This window comes from Palaemon carinicauda, chromosome 5 (assembly GCF_036898095.1).
Source record: "Palaemon carinicauda isolate YSFRI2023 chromosome 5, ASM3689809v2, whole genome shotgun sequence".
In the NCBI taxonomy this organism is placed as follows: domain Eukaryota; kingdom Metazoa; phylum Arthropoda; class Malacostraca; order Decapoda; family Palaemonidae; genus Palaemon; species Palaemon carinicauda.
Window position 1 is genome coordinate 77112363 of NC_090729.1, and position 19888 is coordinate 77132250.

The 19888-nt window shown below is 39.7% G+C and overlaps 1 protein-coding gene across 2 annotated transcripts in view; it reads left to right on the forward strand.

Moving 5' to 3' along the window:
- The first annotated feature begins 1370 nt into the window (after positions 1–1370).
- The window catches only part of LOC137641347 (carbohydrate sulfotransferase 4-like), a 215363-nt gene continuing 196845 nt past the window's right edge, over positions 1371–19888 (forward strand). The window contains exon 1 of one of the 2 annotated variants that reach the window (XM_068373813.1): positions 1371–1474. In XM_068373813.1, the coding sequence (XP_068229914.1) occupies positions 1472–1474 (3 nt within the window). In that variant the 5' untranslated portion in view covers positions 1371–1471. The remainder of the gene's footprint in view (positions 1475–19888) is intronic. The other variant, XM_068373811.1, reaches the window with a different exon arrangement.

Consider the following 19888-nt stretch of genomic DNA (forward strand, 5'->3'; position numbering starts at 1 on the left):
CCTGTTCAACATTAAAACATTTGCTGTAAGTTTGAACTTTTAAAGTTCACCGATTTAACAACCTGGTTAGGAAGACCATTCCACAACTTGGTCACAACTGGAATAAAACTTCTAGAATACTGTGCAGTATTGCACCTTGTGATGGAGACGGCATGAGTATTAGAATTAACTGCATACCTATTATTACAAATAGGATGGCACTTTCTGGGAAGATAAGAATGTAAAGGATGGTCAGAATTATGAAAAATCTTATGCAACCTGCATAACGAACTAATTGAATGACAGTGACAGAGATTAATATCTAGACCAGAAATAAGAAATTTAAAAAACCGTAAGTTCCTGTCCAAGAAATTAAGACGAAAATCAGCAGCTGAAGACCAAACAAGAGAACAATACTCGAAACAAAGTAGAGTTGAAAGAATGAAAAAATTTCTTCAGAATAGATTGATCTCCCAGTATCTTAAAAGAATTTCTAAATAAACCAACATTGTGTGCAATAGACGAAGAGACAGACAAAATGAGTTTCTAAAAAGTAAACATTATCTGTGCTGAAGTCCGGATGTTGAGGAGCCACTGTCCTCGACCTTCTTACAATCATAATTTGAGCTTTGTTAGGATTCAACTTCATGCCTCATAATTTGCACCATGCACTAAATTTATCTAGATCTCCATTAAGGGATTCAGTAACCCCAGATATACATTCAGGAGATGGAATTGATACAAAGAGTGTAGCATCATCTGCATATGCAACGAGCTTGTTTTCTAGGCCAAACCACATGTCACGTGTATATAGTAAGAAAAGTAATGGGCTAAGAACACTACCCTGAGGAACGCTAGATATTACATTCCTATGCTGACTATGGTGCCCATCAACAGCAACTCTTTAAGATCTATTACTTAAAAATTCAATAATGATGCTAAGAAAAGACCCTTCCACTCCCAACAGTATGAATTAGAAAACAAGGGTCTCATGATTAACGCGGTCAAAGGCAGCACTAAAATCAAGACCAATCATACAAAATTCCTGACCACAATCAAGGGCTATCTGTACAGCATTGGAGATTTTAAGAAGGGCATCACATGCTCCAAGGCCTTTACATAAGCCAAATCTATTTAGAGGTCGTGCCAAAAAACGTTCAAAACTTTAGATAATAAGGGAGTTATTGAAATCGGCCAATAATCAGCTGGACCCAAACTACCAGAACATATTAACATAATAAAGTAACATTAACAATTCTCTAACAGTTCTCTTATAGCAAGGCTGTGTGGGTCCATGCAGTTCTCAATGTTTTTGCATCAATGCCCTTATTTGAAACCTTTAACTTCTTTCCTTAATTTACTTTCAGTTTCACTATCAATCATAAACTCACCAGTCATCAGGCATGCCCAATATTTCCGCTTTGCATCTGCCTGAATTCATTTCCTGCTGATCCTGCTGCCCAGTTCCCATAGTTCTTCACTCATTTCCACCATGGTAAGACTTTCTCTTTTCCCTATATATAAAATTTTTATTTATCTTTTTTTTTTCTTTTAAAAGTCTCATGCAATTCATCGTCAAGATTTTTATGCTCTGAATTTGTAGTACTTTCTTATGTAGCCTTGGTGACCAATTATAAATCTTTATTTGTTATTGGTGGTGGACAGGGGGAGAGGATGTTCTTCCTTTTCTTTGATTAGTTTCTCTCTCTCTCTCTCTCTCTCTCTCTCTCTCTCTCTCTCTCTCTCTCTCTCTCTCTCTCTCTCTCTCTCTCTCTCTCTCTCTCTCTGTTTTTATTCTGTTTTTGTATGTTTCAGTTTCTCTATCTCTCTATGTCTGTATCCTTATGTCTCTATTTTTAGGCCTGACTTTTTTTTTGCCTTTCTGTCTCTGTTTCTAAGACTCTTTCTGTCTACACGTCTCAGTCTCTGTTTGTCTCCTTTTGTGTGTGTAACTTTGTTACAGTGACTGTGTACCTATACATTACCTTTTCCTAGAATTGAATAATAATTGAATTTACATCTAGCTACTCCTTTTTAACCATTATATTTAGCAATTTGCCATTTCAAGTACTTTGCACAAACACATACTCCAGAAAGCATCAATTTCTTTCAATTACGCATCTTTCTGATTATATTTTCATAAGAATCTTATTTTCTCCAGGAACACCATACTTACCATGAACTCCAACTTTTTGTCTCTCACTTTTGCTATCAGATTTTTACTTTAGAAAAGTGTTCATATTCTCCAAAGTCATTCAGGCACTTATTCAGAGCCTCCCCAAAATTTTTTTTTTTTATTATCTTCTTTATATGCCTGGACCATGAGCACTTACTCATGCCGTACTCCTTCTTACATAAAGTCTTGAAACTAATACATTTGAAATATTGCAGAGTAAGAGGTCAATTTTTTTTTTCCAGAATACAATTTTAAAACATTTTGGGCAATATCGTCTTTCAGTATGCAAATTTGTATTTTTATTGCAATCAACTTGGGGTTTAGTAATACCCACACGTAATTCAAGACAAGAATGCCATGTAAGTTTTACCAGACGTATTCATCTCTTTCCTTCCCACCTTTTTTTTTTTTTTATCTGCAAACTGTCACAAACATATCTGTAGAGTAAGTAGAACTTTATACGGCAGTGTTTGAGTATACAAAATACTTAGAACATAATTGGAAATTTTTTAACCTTTCGCCAAGACATCTTATCAGCTACTTAATTACTTGTTTTAGCTAAAGCCTTATTCTCTAATGCACTAGTTTGCTAAACTCATATGATGCACGCCTAGATTATAATCCTTGAATTTTAACTTCCAATCATCTATTATGAATTTCGTTTTTGACGATTGCCATTGCACTTCAGCTCATTGAATTCAAGTTTACCGCAAACACTTTGTTTAATCTTAAATGTTACATTATGTACGTAATTCTCTCGTACTTTGATTAATTATCTCTTTCAAAAGATTATTTTTCTTCAGTTTAATCTATTTAAAAACGTTTCAGTTCATCCCCAAATGACTCTCTTCCCTCTATTTTAATCTGGTTTTATTCAATTCTTATAACAATTTATTATATTGGTCGTCCTTTCAACAACCCTCACCATCAAGTAGATAATCATTTAAATATGAAGCATTCATCCACGTAAAACTATGCTACAAACGAAAGATAGCAAACGGATTGACTAGACAAATGGAGTTAACACTAAACTACCAAGAATACAAAATAATACAAAGAAGACACTGGGGCTTCCTGGGTGTACAGTAGATTGACTGGAAATCGAATACGTATCTCGGAGAAAGAGCTGAGGACCAGTAATGGTTGCTACCATAAGAATAAAATATTAGAGACAAAACGAAAAAAGATTTCCCAGAGATTTATCAGAGCTTAGTTAGCTTTCATTAATTTACTAACCCTCTATAACAATGACATTTTGTATATATGCACAGTCTTCCCTATAAATTTACTCAAGGATGTACCCAAATTCCTCTAAGAACAACAACCTCTTAGAGATTTAGAACAAAATTAAGTAATGATACTTTGGCAAAATCTACAGCTGCATTGAAATTTAATTATTACCTTTACAGGCGAGAACTTTAAGCTATAACCTTGTCTATTAAAAAATATCGAATTTAAATCGAGAATTAACCCAGAAAGCAATTTAACATTGATAACTGTAAATTATGGCTCAAGTGGCTGAAATTGTCATTTTGCAATTTAATGTTCAGAAAATATCAAACCTTCGGTACTATTTCTGTAAGATTGAAGCAGACTTCCCAGACTGGCACCTGACAATGATAATAATCTTCAAACGCGCCTGCTCGTGTATGGGTGAACAAAGTTCTTCCTTTGTTCTAGACAAAATATGGCGGTTTGTACGCATATAGGAGATTGGTGTCTCTTCTTGCCCTTAACGTAGCTAGTATAATTACTTGGCTTTCCACAAGAACAGTGAAAAATGGCTCTCCCAACAAAAGCCCTAATGATGGCAGTTTTGTACCGACTAGGGCGCTCGCTGTCGCCATTCAGAACAAGCCAAGGTTAAGATTCTCGGACATGATGTGTCGTACAATAATAGTGGTATTTTTAAATTTATTTCAGAAGCAGGTCTTCTGGGAACTATCTAACTGTTATAAAGATGTTTTTGCTTTTATTTTTCTTTAAACTAAATTGATATTCATTTATTTATTTCTGACAAATAATATCGGCGTCAATGATCTTAGATGTCAGGATGTGCGGTAACTCAAAATCAATTAATCAATCGTTGGTTTGACATACAAGGAAGTGTTAAAGTCGGTGTTGTTTGTTTCTACAAGGACATCAAGGAAGGGGAGACGTCCTGGGAGGCAGTGCTCGAGGGTGAACTTGGGGGAGCTGTATTCCTCGAAAGTCCGTTAAAGTTCTTTCATGCACTCCTCATTGGCCGTATTTACGAGAGTATCGTCAATATACTGCACATAGATGTCAGGTTTACGGAATTTTTGGAAAATCTCTCCCTGACTGCTTCCATATAATTTGAAATATTTGTACATAAAGTGAACGTTACCTAGTGCAAAATAATCCTGACAATTACATATTTTGTACTTAATTTAATATCTGTACTTTTATAAAGTTTACTGATATATTGAAGAAGAATTATCAATGATATGGTCTCCATTACCTTTCATGAAATATTTCCCTTTCCCAGTTACTGCCAGAATGGAGTAATGAAGAGAAGAGATAATAAGAACAATAGAAAAAGTTTATTACAAAATTAACGCCACTGAGGCAGCAATTACTTTCAGTAAAACTTGTTTAAAAGAGGGTCTACTCTTGAAATTATTATTATTATTATTATTATTATTATTATTATTATCATTATTACTTGCATGGCTACAACCCTGGTTAGAAAAGCAGGATGCTATAATCCCAAGGGCTCCAACAAGGAAAAATAGCCCAGAAAATTAGGAAATAAAGAGGTTTTAAGAGAAGCGCACCACACATTTTCACACACGCTTGTACACTGTAATGGCATTTTCTATTTTTGTATATCTCACTCTCCCCCTCATTGTTAACAGAACTGGTTTAAGCCTGCCTTTACATGAATAAATCTGTTTGAATTTTTATGACCTTTTTATTCAGAACCTCTTGTATATAAACTTGCAAATAAAGTTAGTTGTATTCACCTCGCCTTTCAGTTATCCCCTAACAGCTCACTCACACATTTGGTGACCATCGGAGTGACCAGCTCCCTTCCGCCTTCCCGCTCACTGGTGTTTCACTGTTTGATGAAGCCACCCTCTGACCCTGACCCTCCTATCAATGCCACACCCTTGAAATTACCACCCTTCGCCAGCACAGAGGCATTCACCTGGTTTCAGCACGCTCAGGTCCAGTTTTGCATTAAGGGCATGACTCGTTGAAGCACCAAAACAGACTGTATTCTCACGGCGATCCCCGAGGACACTTTCCCGGAATCTCAGATTAGCTTTGCGACCAATGGGATACCCCAATAACATATGACGTCCTCAAAACATACCTCATGGAGCAGTACTATCCATCGTCCACCAGCCGTATAGCCAAGCTTTTTCAACTCTCTCAACAACCATTGCTGGACCAAAACCATTCGCTCACTCTCAGGAAATGACCAGTATCACTTGCCTGCAATCCGCTGAAGTTTACTCTCCTTGGCAGGGCACGTATTTGTGACCTTTGGGTATGAAGCCTGCCCAAACCTGTGCGTGATGCCATACCTGATGTCGATATTTTGTCCATGAAGGACCTGATGACCAAGTCGATGCCGTTATGGGCAGCCACTTCACCACCAAGACCTCCATCAATGCCTCCCCATCCTGACAAAGAGGACAACTATTCAATATCGGCCAAAGATGATGTGAATGCGGTAGGACACAGACACCCATCCTATGACGTAGTGGAGTGGTGACAAAGGTGGCCACCACCCACATATGTCCTCACTCTTGTAACGACCACGATTCCCACTACAGATGGAGGAAATGAGCCTTTGCCAAAAGGCCTCCAGCCCATGGTCGTCACCCTTACACATCATCCTGAAGAAATTTGGCCCCCTGCATCCATGTGTGGATTACAGGTGTCTAAAAATGCAAACAGAACGACCTTGTAGTTTGGTAAAACAAGTGTACCTTTGGCGCCAACAAAGTATCGTTCTTAGGGCACTGTATCACTCCTGAAGGAGTTCCACCCCTCCTTGAGATGGTGGCAGTCGCTTAGAACTTCTCCACTCCCTCGACCGTCAAAGCATTGCAAGAATTCTTGGGCATGATTAACTATTATCATCGTTTCATGCCAGCCATCGCTGACACTCTTGCCCACCCCACTTTGTGCATCTCTCAAGGGCAAGCCAAAAGACCTGAAGTGGGGTTCCCTTCAAGAAACGGCCTTCTGCAACGCAAAGAATGCCTATCAATAGCTGCTGCTCACTTTTCCTCTGCCACATGTCCCTCTCTTTCTCTCCAACAATGCCAGTGATATTGCTATAAGTGGAGTACTCAAGCAAGTGGTCAGTGGCTCGCCACACACATTGGCCTTCTTCAGTAGAGAACTGTCCAAGGCAGAATCTGGCTACTCTACCTTTGACCGCAAATTGCTGGCAGTGCACTTGGCTGTCCGTTACTTTCCCCACTTCTTAGAAGGTATGCCCTTTGTCATTCAGACGGACCACATGCCTCTGGTGCACGCTTTCACCTGACACTCCAATGCCTGGTAAGCCCATCAACGCCGACATTTCTCTGTCGTGGCTGAAATGAATCACATTGCCAATACACTGTCAAGAAACACATTGGCTGCCATTCACCTGCGATTGGATTACAACGCCTTGTAGAAGCCTAATGAAAAGATCCAGAGTACCAAGTATGTACGGCATCCTGCATATCCCTCTGGTGGGAAGATGTTGCCCTTGACGACTCCAAGGCTACCCTCCTCTGTAACATCAGTACTGGTAGACCACGACTATGGATACCTGGTCCGATATGTCGACAGGTGTTTAACTTCATTCATGGGCTTTCACATCCCTCTTGCCAATCTACTGCACAGCTACTGAAGACGGAATTTATATGGCATAGCATTACTAAGAAATGCTAAGGATTGGGTCTGCGCCTGTATTCCATGCCAAACTTCAAAATTACATTGACCCACTGATTCAGGAGTGGGCACCTTTCTTCAACCTCAGCGTTGTTTTTCCCACATTCATGTCGACCCACATCACCAGGACAGCGTTACCTGTTTTCCGTCATCGACCACTCCACTCATTAGCCTGAACCAATCCCAATGGAAACTGCAACATCTGCCTCAGGTACATCTATCTTACTCTCAGGGTGAATAGCGAGATTTGGTATCCCTGATCACATTACATCTGACAAGGGTTTCACTTTCACCTCTCAATTGTGGATATCATTAGCAAATTTCCTGGGCATCACCCTACATCAGACAACAGCCTACGGCCCTGCTGCTAACAGAATGGTTGAACATTTTCATTGCACCCTCAAATCAGCTTTGTTGCCTTGCTGCAATAATTCCAACTGGTGTACTGGGCCTCCCTGGGTCCTCTTGGGACTAAGGCTCACTCCTAAAGACACACTGAATGTCTCGGCAGCTGAAATGGTGTATGCCCACGCGGTGGTCATCCCTACCGATTTTTTTTCCGTCTGCAACCTCCTCCGATAATCTCTGGCGCCTACGTCAGGTTGTGGGAAAATATACTCCATGCTGCCAGACTTATAAGCCCCAGCAAAGCAACACATACCGACAGATCTGCACTCTAAAATGCCCGTTTTCCTGTACAAATACACTAGCAAGGCACCGCTAACTCCCCCTTAAATGGGCACTTTCCTCGTGATTAATTAACATTCCTGGCAATGAAGACTAGGTTTCCATTGATCGCCTAAAATCTGCTTATCTCCAGTAAGATGACCCTTTAAAGTACACCTCTCAAGATCACTTTGCCTCATTTCACATGTAAGTCTTTTTTAGGTTGGAGCCATGCACTGTACGTATTACACACATTCTCGTACACTGTAACAATATTTCCTCACTGTTAACAGAACCGGTTTAAGTTAAGCCTGCCTTTAATGAATACGCCTTTTAGCCGGCGCCATGCCTACAGGGACTCTACCAATCAAGCTATCAAGAGAGGAAAAAGCTTATTATAAATTCACCGTACCTATTCCTGAGGCATGGCTTTGGCTAAGAAGCATAGTTGGGGAGCTATGTAAAGTACGTATTTCATAAACACCCGTACACTATAACGATATCCCTTTTTTTCGCTTCCATTTCACTGTTAACAGAAGAGGTTTAAGCCTGCCTTTACATGAATATTCCTCTTAGCCGAAGCCATGCCTGCCGGGCGCCTACCAATCAAACTATTGAGAGAGATGTAAGTTTATCATAAGTCCACAGTACATATTCTTGAGGCATGACTTCGGTTGAAAGAGGCAAGGGTTCGATTCTTTGCCCAGCCAAAAGCTGTTATCATAAAGGAATTTCCAGTGGATAGACATTCCCAAAGGTAGGATTCGATATTAAATGTCATTATGATTGATATTTACATTGACTAGAATCACAAGAATTAGTGATATATATTCATTATAAATGGCCAGGTGTTGCAAACTCACTAATCAGCTATCATGGTGGAGATGGGTTTATTTCAATTCCAGGAACAGATTCTTGAATTCGACAAAAATATGTACGGTGGACTTATAATAAACTTACATCTCTCTTGATAGCTTGATTGGTAGAGTCGCAGCAGGCATGGTTTCAGCTAAGAGGCATAGGTCAGAACCTTTGCCCAGCCAGAAGCTTGTGCGAGCGAGCAGTTAGGTTGTAATTGAGAGGTGAGGTGAATGCAACTAACTTTATTTCAATGGATCAGGAGTTTATATACAAGCCGTTCCACACAAGAATGTCACAAAAATTCAAACAATGATTCATGATCATTCTGGCTGAAACAGGTTATTAGTGTGAGGGGAGACCAATATTGATATATAAAAAAAAAACAGAAATACCGTTACAGTGTACATTGCTCCCACCCAAAAAAAGACACATGTTAAATAGGGTGCCATGTTCCGGAGAGGCCCACTGTAGGCAGGTAATCTTGCAGGAGATATGCAGGTTTAAGTCGATCAATGAAGACTCAGTCTTCTTTTCCATAGATGTTTAGTAAGAACACTTTCGTTGTTTGATGGATCATGAGGAAAGGGCTCGTGTAAGGTGCGTTAGCGGTGGGTTGTTGGTGTCGTTCCACAAGAACATATGTGATGCCTTGTGCAAATCTGTCGGTATGTGTTGCTTTGCTGGGGGCTTGTAAATCTAGCTACATTGAATAAATTTTCCCATAACATGACGTAAGTACTGGAGATTGTTGGAGGAGATTGTTGACAGTAAAAATTTGGCACGGAGGACGAACTGGTTGCCATAAATCATTTCAGCTGCCGAGACATCCAGGGTGCTCTTAGGAATGGTCCTTAATCCCAGGAGGACCCATGACAGCTGAGTAAACCAGTTGGAGTCCTTGCAGAGGAACATCAAGTCAGCTTTGAGGGTGCAATGAAAACATTCAACCATTCCGTTGGCAGCAGGGTTGTAGGCGGTTGTCTGATGTAGGGTGATGCACAGGAGATTCGCTAATGATGTCCACAATTGTAAGGTGAAAGTGGTATTGCTGATAGAAGTATTATGCTCAGGGATACCATATATAGCTATCTATCCAGAGAGTAAGGCAGATGTACATGAGGCGGATGTTGCAGTTTCCGTGGGAATGGCTTCAGGCCAACGAGTGTAGTGGTAGATGACGGTAAATAGCTAACGATGTCCTTGTCGACGTGAATTTGGGAAAAATGACGCTGAGGTTAAGGAAAGTTGCCCACTCCTAAATCCGTGTGTCGATGTACTTATGAAGTTTGGCATGAAGTATAGGCACTGACCCAATTCTTAGCATCCTTAGTAATGCCATGTCAAATAAACTTTAACTCAAGGGGGCCGTCTGCTAAGGTGTTTGGCATAACAACTTTAAAAAATCGAAAATCGTTTTATTATTTCTATGTATGCAGAAACATATCGTACATGCTCTCCAGAAGTTTCAGCCAATTATCTTTACAAATAACTAAGATAAAGTGGTCTTCAAATGATGGTGTCATCCTTACTGCGTCGTCTGCATGACTGAGTTTGACAGAAACGTCTTTGCGTGTTCTTTTTTGCATTTATATAGTGATTTTTTTCACTTATATTTCGAAATTTCGTACGTCTGGCAGAGATGAAAGGCATTGGTAAAGGGTAGGTGAACGTAAACTATGATTTACGAAAAGAACAGCCAGAGTTTCCAAAGACTTATAGAAGTTACGTTGCATGTGTGTTTGTTTACTTGTAGTTCATACGTACATTTTGTTTTCACAATGTCCTCTTGAACTTTATAGGAAGGCAAATGTTACCTAAGGTCAAAAAAAGAACAAAGAGTAAGCAGAGAGCAACAAAAAAGAACCAAAAAGAGAAGGAAACATGAAAAAGAGTATAAAGCTGGAACATTCTAACTTAAACTCTGGTAACAATGAGAGGCCGCTGGAAACTCATGACACCCTTACACCAAGTGTATTAGTAAACTTAGGGTTTAAACACCTCGTTTAGGGAGCCTTCATGTAGGAATAAGCACAAAAAGTACAAAGTAAGGTTATCATAATAATGTTATCTCTATTTTTTTAAGAAAAAGGGGCAAAAATTTATGGCAAATCTTTCGGAGCTCATAACTCAAAACATACTTATTCACACTTGGGTACATTTTTCTTACTTATTTATATTTAGATTTTAGAAAGAAATATATCATTGGAAAGCTGAATACAAATGACACAATTGCTTGTAAAAGAATTTTGATATTCCTTTTACTCTCTTTTTCATGATTATTTTATGTCTAGACGAAGAAAATTAAGAAAAAATTCATTAAAAAAAGAAAAAGGAAAATCGAAAATCTGTCACATAGAATTATTCAATTTATAGAGAAGTTTTGATGGTATGATTTTCAATACGATTGGTGTCATATTAGTGGAGAAAAATGTACCTAAAACATTTTTTTTAAATCATGATTTTTGTTAATAAATCAAAAAGTTTTTGATTAAATGACTTGAAATTTTTATATGATGAAGGTATCATATATGTCTGAAACATATTGGAATGGTGTATTTTGAATAATTAGAAAAAAAATGGAGGACATAGCGGACGGTCCCCTTAAATATCTATGCAGCCTGAGGGATGTAAAAGGCCATGAATGAAATCAAACACCTGTCAGTGCATAGGAGCAGGTATCCGTGGTCTAGGTCTACCAGTACTGACAACACAGAGGAGGGTGGCTTTGGAGTCGTTGAGTGGGACATCTTCCCAACGAGGGGATGTGCAGGATGTCCTACATACTTTGTAGTGCCACGATGAATAGTGGCCAATGTGTTTCTTGACAGGGCATTGGCAATGTGATTCATTTTCCATTGAAAGGTGCAATTGTATTCAGCCATGGGAAAGAGATGTCGGTGTTGATGGGCGGACTAGGGGTTGGACTGTTGAGTGATGGCGGGCACTAGAGGAATGTGGTCTGTGCGAATGATGAAGGGAGTACCTTCCAAGAAGTGAGGAAAGTGATGGGCAGCCAAGTGCACCGTCATCAATTCCCGGGCAAAGGTAGAGTACCCGGATCCCACCTTGAACAGTTTTCTAGTGAAGAAGGCCAATGGGTGGGGCGAGCTGTTGACTACCCTCTTGAGTACTGCGCCAATAGTGACGTCACTGGCATTGTTGGAGAGAAAGAGAGGTGCATATGGCACGGGGAAAGTGAGAGTTGCAATAGTTGATAAGACATTCTTTGCTTTGCAAAAGGCCTCTTCTTGATGGAGACCCCACTTCAAGTCTTTTGGCTTGCCCTTGATTGAGCTTAGAGGGGGACAAGAATGGAAGCGATGGCTGGCTACCTTCTCAAGGAGGGGGTGAACTCCTTCAGGGGTAATGCGGTGCCCTAAGAACGATACTTCGTTGGCGCTGGACTACAAGACCATTTTGTTGTAGGCGGTCGGTATAATGCTTAGGTAATGGAGGTGTTCCTCTTTGGTAGAAGAGAGCACAAGTATGTCGTCCACATAACATACACAGAAGGGAAGGTCCACTAAGAAGGTATCCATGAGATGTTGAAAAGTGGCCCCAGCATTATGAAGGCCAAAGCAGAAGTAATTAAAGGTGTATGTACGGAAGGGGGTGGGATTGCCAGTCTTGGGGATGTCTTTTGGGTTCATGGGCACCTTTTGATACCCCTTCAGGAAGAAGAGGGTGGAGAAAATCTTCGTTTTGTGCAAGTAGGTCACATCAGCAATATCTGGGAGGGTTAGTAATCCAGTTCTGTGTGTATGTTAAAGTGCCTATAATCGCACCATGTTTGAGGGTGGCGACCATGGGCTTGAGGTCTTTTGGCCAAGGCCCATTTCTTCCATTTTGCCAAACGTTTGTTTAAAGGCTGCCAAACAATCCAGTGCTAAACTCATGAAACTGGCAAATATTGGGGCCCCTGTTGTCTTGATATAGTGATGAATACATATACTGTTTATATACATACATACATATATATATATATATATATATATATATATATATATATATATATATATATATATATATATATATATATATATATATATATACATACATATATATATATATATATATATATATATATATATATATATATATATATATATATATATATATATATATATATATATATATATATATATATATACATATACGCACACACACATACACACACACACACACACACACACACACACACATATATATATATATATATATATATATATATATATATATATATATATATATATATATATATATATATAAGAATGTATGTGTGTGCTCTATGTCACTTTACTGGAAAGATTATATAACATGAAAGTAATTTTGCAGTGAATGAACAAAATTGTTGGTACGACTCTAAATCGAGATCACTGGGAAATTTTCTCTCTCCGAGTGTTATCTAATGGCTACTGCCTTGCAATATTAACGAATTGAATATTGGATAAGAAGGTTGCTAAAGCCAATTAACTCGTCAAATGGAGCTTGTTTATTCTGAGGATATTATCGACTATTGAAAGAAATGCCCTATGTATAACTACTGTTCCACAAACGAGAATGTGGTCATTGTTGTCAATATTTTATGAAGCGTTTCTAAAAAGGTACGACGCCTTCAATGTATCGGAGATTGGGCAATAGAAAGACCATTCAACATATCCACGAGGTTCAGGGATGAAATAATAATTATTTTGATTTAAATACTATCGTTAGTGGTCAATGTATTTTGAACAATGCAGCCTTTCTATATATTCCGGTAAAGAAGCTATTTAACCCAAGCAATTGGAAAAAGGGAGAGATATTCGAACATAAAATCCGAAAAGGTCCTTCTAAAATTACCTTAGGTCAAATTTTTCTCTGCCGGTATTTCATTTCTTTACTTTATGTATGGGCTTCTTAACCTCTTTCCCAACCTGGTGTGTTTAATCTCAGATAATTTCAGAATCATATCTTTTAATCCATCAATGTCTTTGAATGACAAGATATTTGGCTATGCTACTTCCACAAAAAGAATACATTTATATATATAAATACATAAGATTTATTCCTTATATCATCCTAACTTATAAAATAGAAAATTAGAGAAAATTCTCGTAAATAGATATCATATTGAATACACTTAAGTGAATTATATGAAACTTTTTTCCTTTAATGAATAACATATATCATTGCTTGTTCTTATCGGTGTTTATTCCATGCAGTTTATCGTAGAAAGTATTATAATGGCACTCGTCAGTCAGTAACTTTGATAGCACATTGATATTGTCTCTGACAAAGCAATTCTGTATTCTTTATATAATAAACCTCAATTTTTTTAACTGCAATAATAGTTCTGAAATAATAAAAGCCAAGTTATAAATGAACTTGTAACGAAGTACACAGATGCTGAATTTTGAAAAAAATCAGTTAACACATCCAACATTGTAATGTGCAACTTAGTTTTCTGTTGCTAAGTTATTTCATGAGGCCACCAAGGGCTCTAGGAACTTCTAGTTTTCTTTTGCCTAGTTATTTCATAAGACCGACAAGGGCTGCAGGAACTTCTAGTTTTCTGTTGCCTAGTTATTTCATGAGACCGACAAGGGCTCTAGGAACTTCTAATTTTCTGTTGCCTAGTTATTTCATAAGACCGAAAAGGGCTGCAGGAACTTCTAGTTTTCTGTTGCCTAGTTATTTCATGAGACCGACAAGGGCTGCAGGAACTTATAGTTTTCTGTTGCCTAGTTATTTCATGAGACCGACAAGGGCTGCAAGAACTTCTAGTTTTCTGTTGCCTAGTTATTTCATGAGACCGACAAGGGCTCTAAGAACTTCTAGTTTTCTGTTGCCTAGTTATTTCATGAAACCGACGAGGCCTGCAGGAACTTCTAGTTTTCTGTTGCCTAGTTATTTCATGAGACCGACAAGGGCTCTAGGAACTTCTAGTTTTCTGTTGCCTAGTTATTTCATGAAATCGACGAGGGCTGCAGGAACTTATAGTTTTCTGTTGCCTAGTTATTTCATGAGACCGACAAGGGCTCTAAGAACTTCTAGTTTTCTGTTGCCTAGTTATTTCATGAAACCGACGAGGGCTGCAGGAACTTCTAGTTTTCTGTTGCCTAGTTATTTCATGAGACCGACAAGGGCTCTAAGAACTTCTAGTTTTCTGTTGCCTAGTTATTTCATGAAACCGACGAGGGCTGCAGGAACTTATAGTTTCTGTTGCCTAGTTATTTCATGAGACCGACAAGGGCTGCAAGAACTTCTAGTTTTCTGTTGCCTAGTTATTTCATGAGACCGACAAGGGCTCTAGGAACTTCTAGTTTTCTGTTGCCTAGTTATTTCATGAGACCGACGAGGGCTGCAGGAACTTCTAGTTTTCTGTTGCCTAGTTATTTCATGAGACCGACGAGGGCTGCAGGAACTTATAGTTTTCTGTTGCCTAGTTATTTCATGAGACCGACGAGGGCTGCAGGAACTTATAGTTTTCTGTTGCCTAGTTATTTCATGAGACCGACGAGGGCTGCAGGAACTTATAGTTTTCTGTTGCCTAGTTATTTCATGAGACCGACAAGGGCTGCAGGAACTTATAGTTTTCTGTTGCCTAGTTATTTCATGAGACCGACAAGGGCTGCAGGAACTTATAGTTTTCTGTTGCCTAGTTATTTCATGAGACCGACAAGGGCTCTAGGAACTTCTAGTTTTCTGTTGCCTAGTTATTTCATGAGACCAAAAAGGACTGCAGGAACTTATAGTTTTCTGTTGCCTAGTTATTTCATGAGACCGACAAGGGCTCTAGGAACTTCTAGTTTTCTGTTGCCTAGTTATTTCATGAGACCGACAAGGGCTGCAGGAACTTATAGTTTTCTGTTGCTAAGTTACTTCATGAGGCCACCAAGGGCTCTAGGAACTTCTAGTTTTCTGTTGCCTAGTTATTTCATTAGACCGACAAGGGCTCTAGGAACTTCTAGTTTTCTGTTGCCTAGTTATTTCATAAGACCGAAAAGGGCTCTAGGAACTTCTAGTTTTCTGTTGCCTAGTTATTTCATGAGACCGACAAGGGCTGCAGGAACTTATAGTTTTCTGTTGCCTAGTTATTTCATTAGACCGACAAGGGCTCTAGGAACTTCTAGTTTTCTGTTGCCTAGTTATTTCATGAGACCGACAAGGGCTGCAGGAACTTCTAGTTTTCTGTTGCTAAGTTACTTCATGAGGCCACCAAGGGCTCTAGGAACTTCTAGTTTTCTGTTGCCTAGATATTTCATGAGACCGACAAGGGCTGCAGGAACTTCTAGTTTTCTGTTGCCTAGTTATTTCATGAGACCGACAAGGGCTGCAGGAACTTCTAGTTTTCTGTTGCCTAGTTATTTCATGAGACCGACAAGGGCTCTAGGAACTTCTAGTTTTCTGTTGCTAAGTTATTTCATAAGGCCACCAAGGGCTCTAGGAACTTCTAGTTTTCTGTTGCTAAGTTATTTCATGAGACCAACAAGGGTTCTAGGAACTTCTAGTTTTTTGTTGCTAAGTTATTTCATGAGACCGACAAGGGCTGCAGGAACTTCTAGTTTTCTGTTGCCTAGTTATTTCATGAGACCGACAAGGGCTCTAGGAACTTCTAGTTTTCTGTTGCCTAGTTATTTCATGAGACCGACAAGGGCTGCAGGAACTTCTAGTTTTCTGTTGCTAAGTTATTTCATGAGGCCACCAAGGGCTCTAGGAACTTCTAGTTTTCTGTTGCCTAGTTATTTCATGAGACCGACAAGGGCTGCAGGAACTTCTAGTTTTCTGTTGCCTAGTTATTTCATGAGACCGACAAGGGCTGCAGGAACTTCTAGTTTTCTGTTGCTTAGTTATTTCATGAGACCGACAAGGGCTCTAGGAACTTCTAGTTTTCTGTTGCCTAGTTATTTCATGAGACCGACAAGGGCTGCAGGAACTTCTAGTTTTCTGTTGCTAAGTTATTTCATGAGGCCACCAAGGGCTCTAGGAACTTCTAGTTTTCTGTTGCCTAGTTATTTCATGAGACCGACAAGGGCTGCAGGAACTTCTAGTTTTCTGTTGCCTAGTTATTTCATGAGACCGACAAGGGCTGCAGGAACTTCTAGTTTTCTGTTGCTAAGTTATTTCATGAGGCCAAAAAGGGCTCTAGGAACTTCTAGTTTTCTGTTGCCTAGTTATTTCATGAGACCGACAAGGGCTGCAAGAACTTCTAGTTTTCTGTTGCCTAGTTATTTCATGAGACCGTCAATGGCTGCAGGAACTTCTAGTTTTCTGTTGCTAAGTTATTTCATGAGGCCACCAAGGGCTCTAGGAACTTCTAGTTTTCTGTTGCTAAGTTATTTCATGAGACCGACAAGGGCTGCAGGAACTTCTAGTTTTCTGTTGCCTAGTTATTCCATGAGACCGACAAGGGCTCTATGAACTTCTATTTTTCTGTTGCTAAGTTATTTCATGAGGCCACCAAGGGCTCTAGGAACTTCTAATTTTCTGTTGCCTAGTTATTTCATGAGACCGACAAGGGCTGCAGGAACTTCTAGTTTTCTATTGCCTAGTTATTTCATGAGACCGACAAGGGCTCTAGGAACTTCTAGTTTTCTGTTGCTAAGTTATTTCATGAGGCCACCAAGGGCTCTAGGAACTTCTAGTTTTCTGTTGCCTAGTTATTTCATGAGACCGACAAGGGCTGCAAGAACTTCTAGTTTTCTGTTGCCTAGTTATTTCATGAGACCGACAAGGGCTGCAGGAACTTCTAGTTTTCTGTTGCCTAGTTATTTCATGAGACCGAAAAGGGCTGCAGGAACTTCTAGTTTTCTGTTGCTAAGTTATTTCATGAGGCCACCAAGGGCTCTAGGAAGTTCTAGTTTTCTGTTGCCTAGTTATTTCATGAGACCGACAAGGGCTGCAGGAACTTCTAGTTTTCTGTTGCCTAGATATTTCATGAGACCGACAAGGGCTGCAGGAACTTCTAGTTTTCTGTTGCCTAGTTATTTCATGAGACCGACAAGGGCTGCAGGAACTTCTAGTTTTCTGTTGCCTAGTTATTTCATGAGACCGACAAGGGCTCTAGGAACTTCTAGTTTTCTGTTGCTAAGTTATTTCATGAGGCCACCAAGGGCTCTAGGAACTTCTAGTTTTCTGTTGCTAAGTTATTTCATGAGACCGACAAGGGCTGCAGGAACTTCTAGTTTTCTGTTGCTAAGTTATTTCATGAGACCGACAAGGGCTGCAGGAACTTCTAGTTTTCTGTTGCCTAGTTATTTCATGAGACCGACAAGGGCTCTAGGAACTTCTAGTTTTCTGTTGCTAAGTTATTTCATGAGACCGACAAGGGCTGCAGGAACTTCTAGTTTTCTGTTGCCTAGTTATTTCATGAGACCGACAAGGGCTGCAGGAACTTCTAGTTTTCTGTTGCTAAGTTATTTCATGAGGCCACCAAGGGCTCTAGGAACTTCTAGTTTTCTGTTGCCTAGTTATTTCATGAGACCGACAAGGGCTGCAGGAACTTCTAGTTTTCTGTTGCCTAGTTATTTCATGAGACCGACAAGGGCTCTAGGAACTTCTAGTTTTCTGCTGCCTAGTTATTTCATGAGACCGACAAGGGCTGCAGGAACTTCTAGTTTTCTGTTGCTAAGTTATTTCATGAGGCCACCAAGGGCTCTAGGAACTTCTAGTTTTCTGTTGCTAAGTTATTTCATGAAACCGACAATGGCTGCAGGAACTTCTAGTTTTCTGTTGCCTAGTTATTTCATGAGACCGACAAGGGCTCTAGGAACTTCTAATTTTCTGTTGCCTAGTTATTTCATGAGACCGACAAGGGCTCTAAGAACTTCTAGTTTTCTGTTGCTAAGTTATTTCATGAGACCGACAAGGGCTCTAGGAACTTCTAGTTTTCTGTTGCTAAGTTAATTCATGAGACCGACAAGGGCTTTAGGAACTTCTAGTTTTCTGTTGCCTAGTTATTTCATGAGACCGACAAGGGCTCTAGGAACTTCTAGTTTTCTGTTGCCTAGTTATTTCATGAGACCGACAAGGGCTGCAGGAACTTCTAGTTTTCTGTTGCTAAGTTATTTCATGAGGCCACCAAGGGCTCTAGGAACTTTTAGTTTTCTGTTGCCTAGTTATTTCATGAGACCGACAAGGGCTGCAGGAACTTCTAGTTTTCTGTTGCCTAGTTATTTCATGAGACCGACAAGGGCTGCAGGAACTTCTAGTTTTCTGTTGTTTAGTTATTTCATGAGACCGACAAGGGCTCTAGGAACTTCTAGTTTTCTGTTGCCTAGTTATTTCATGAGACCGACAAGGGCTGCAGGAACTTCTAGTTTTCTGTTGCTAAGTTATTTCATGAGGCCACCAAGGGCTCTAGGAACTTCTAGTTTTCTGTTGCTAAGTTATTTCATGAGACCGACAAGGGCTGCTGGAACTTCTAGTTTTCTGTTGCCTAGTTATTTCATGAGACCGACAAGGGCTGCAGGAACTTCTAGTTTTCTGTTGCCTAGTTATTTCATGAGACCGACAAGGGCTGCAGGAACTTCTAGTTTTCTGTTGCTAAGTTATTTCATGAGGCCACCAAGGGCTCTAGGAACTTCTAGTTTTCTGTTGCTAAGTTATTTCATGAGACCGACAAGGGCTGCAGGAACTTCTAGTTTTCTGTTGCCTAGTTATTTCATGAGACCGACAAGGGCTGCAGGAACTTCTAGTTTTCTGTTGCTAAGTTATTTCATGAGGCCAAAAAGGGCTCTAGGAACTTCTAGTTTTCTGTTGCCTAGTTATTTCATGAGACCGACAAGGGCTGCAAGAACTTCTAGTTTTCTGTTGCCTAGTTATTTCATGAGACCGACAATGGCTGCAGGAACTTCTAGTTTTCTGTTGCTAAGTTATTTCATGAGGCCACCAAGGGCTCTAGGAACTTCTTGTTTTCTGTTGCTAAGTTATTTCATGAGACCGACAAGGGCTGCAGGAACTTCTAGTTTTCTGTTGCCTAGTTATTTCATGAGACCGACAAGGGCTCTAGGAACTTCTAGTTTTCTGTTGCTAAGTTATTTCATGAGGCCACCAAGGGCTCTAGGAACTTCTGATTTTCTGTTGCCTAGTTATTTCATGAGACCGACAAGGGCTGCAAGAACTTCTAGTTTTCTGTTGCCTAGTTATTTCATGAGACCGACAAGGGCTGCAAGAACTTCTAGTTTTCTGTTGCCTAGTTATTTCATGAGACCGACAAGGGCTCTATGAACTTCTAGTTTTCTGTTGCTAAGTTATTTCATGAGGCCACCAAGGGCTCTAGGAACTTCTAATTTTCTGTTGCCTAGT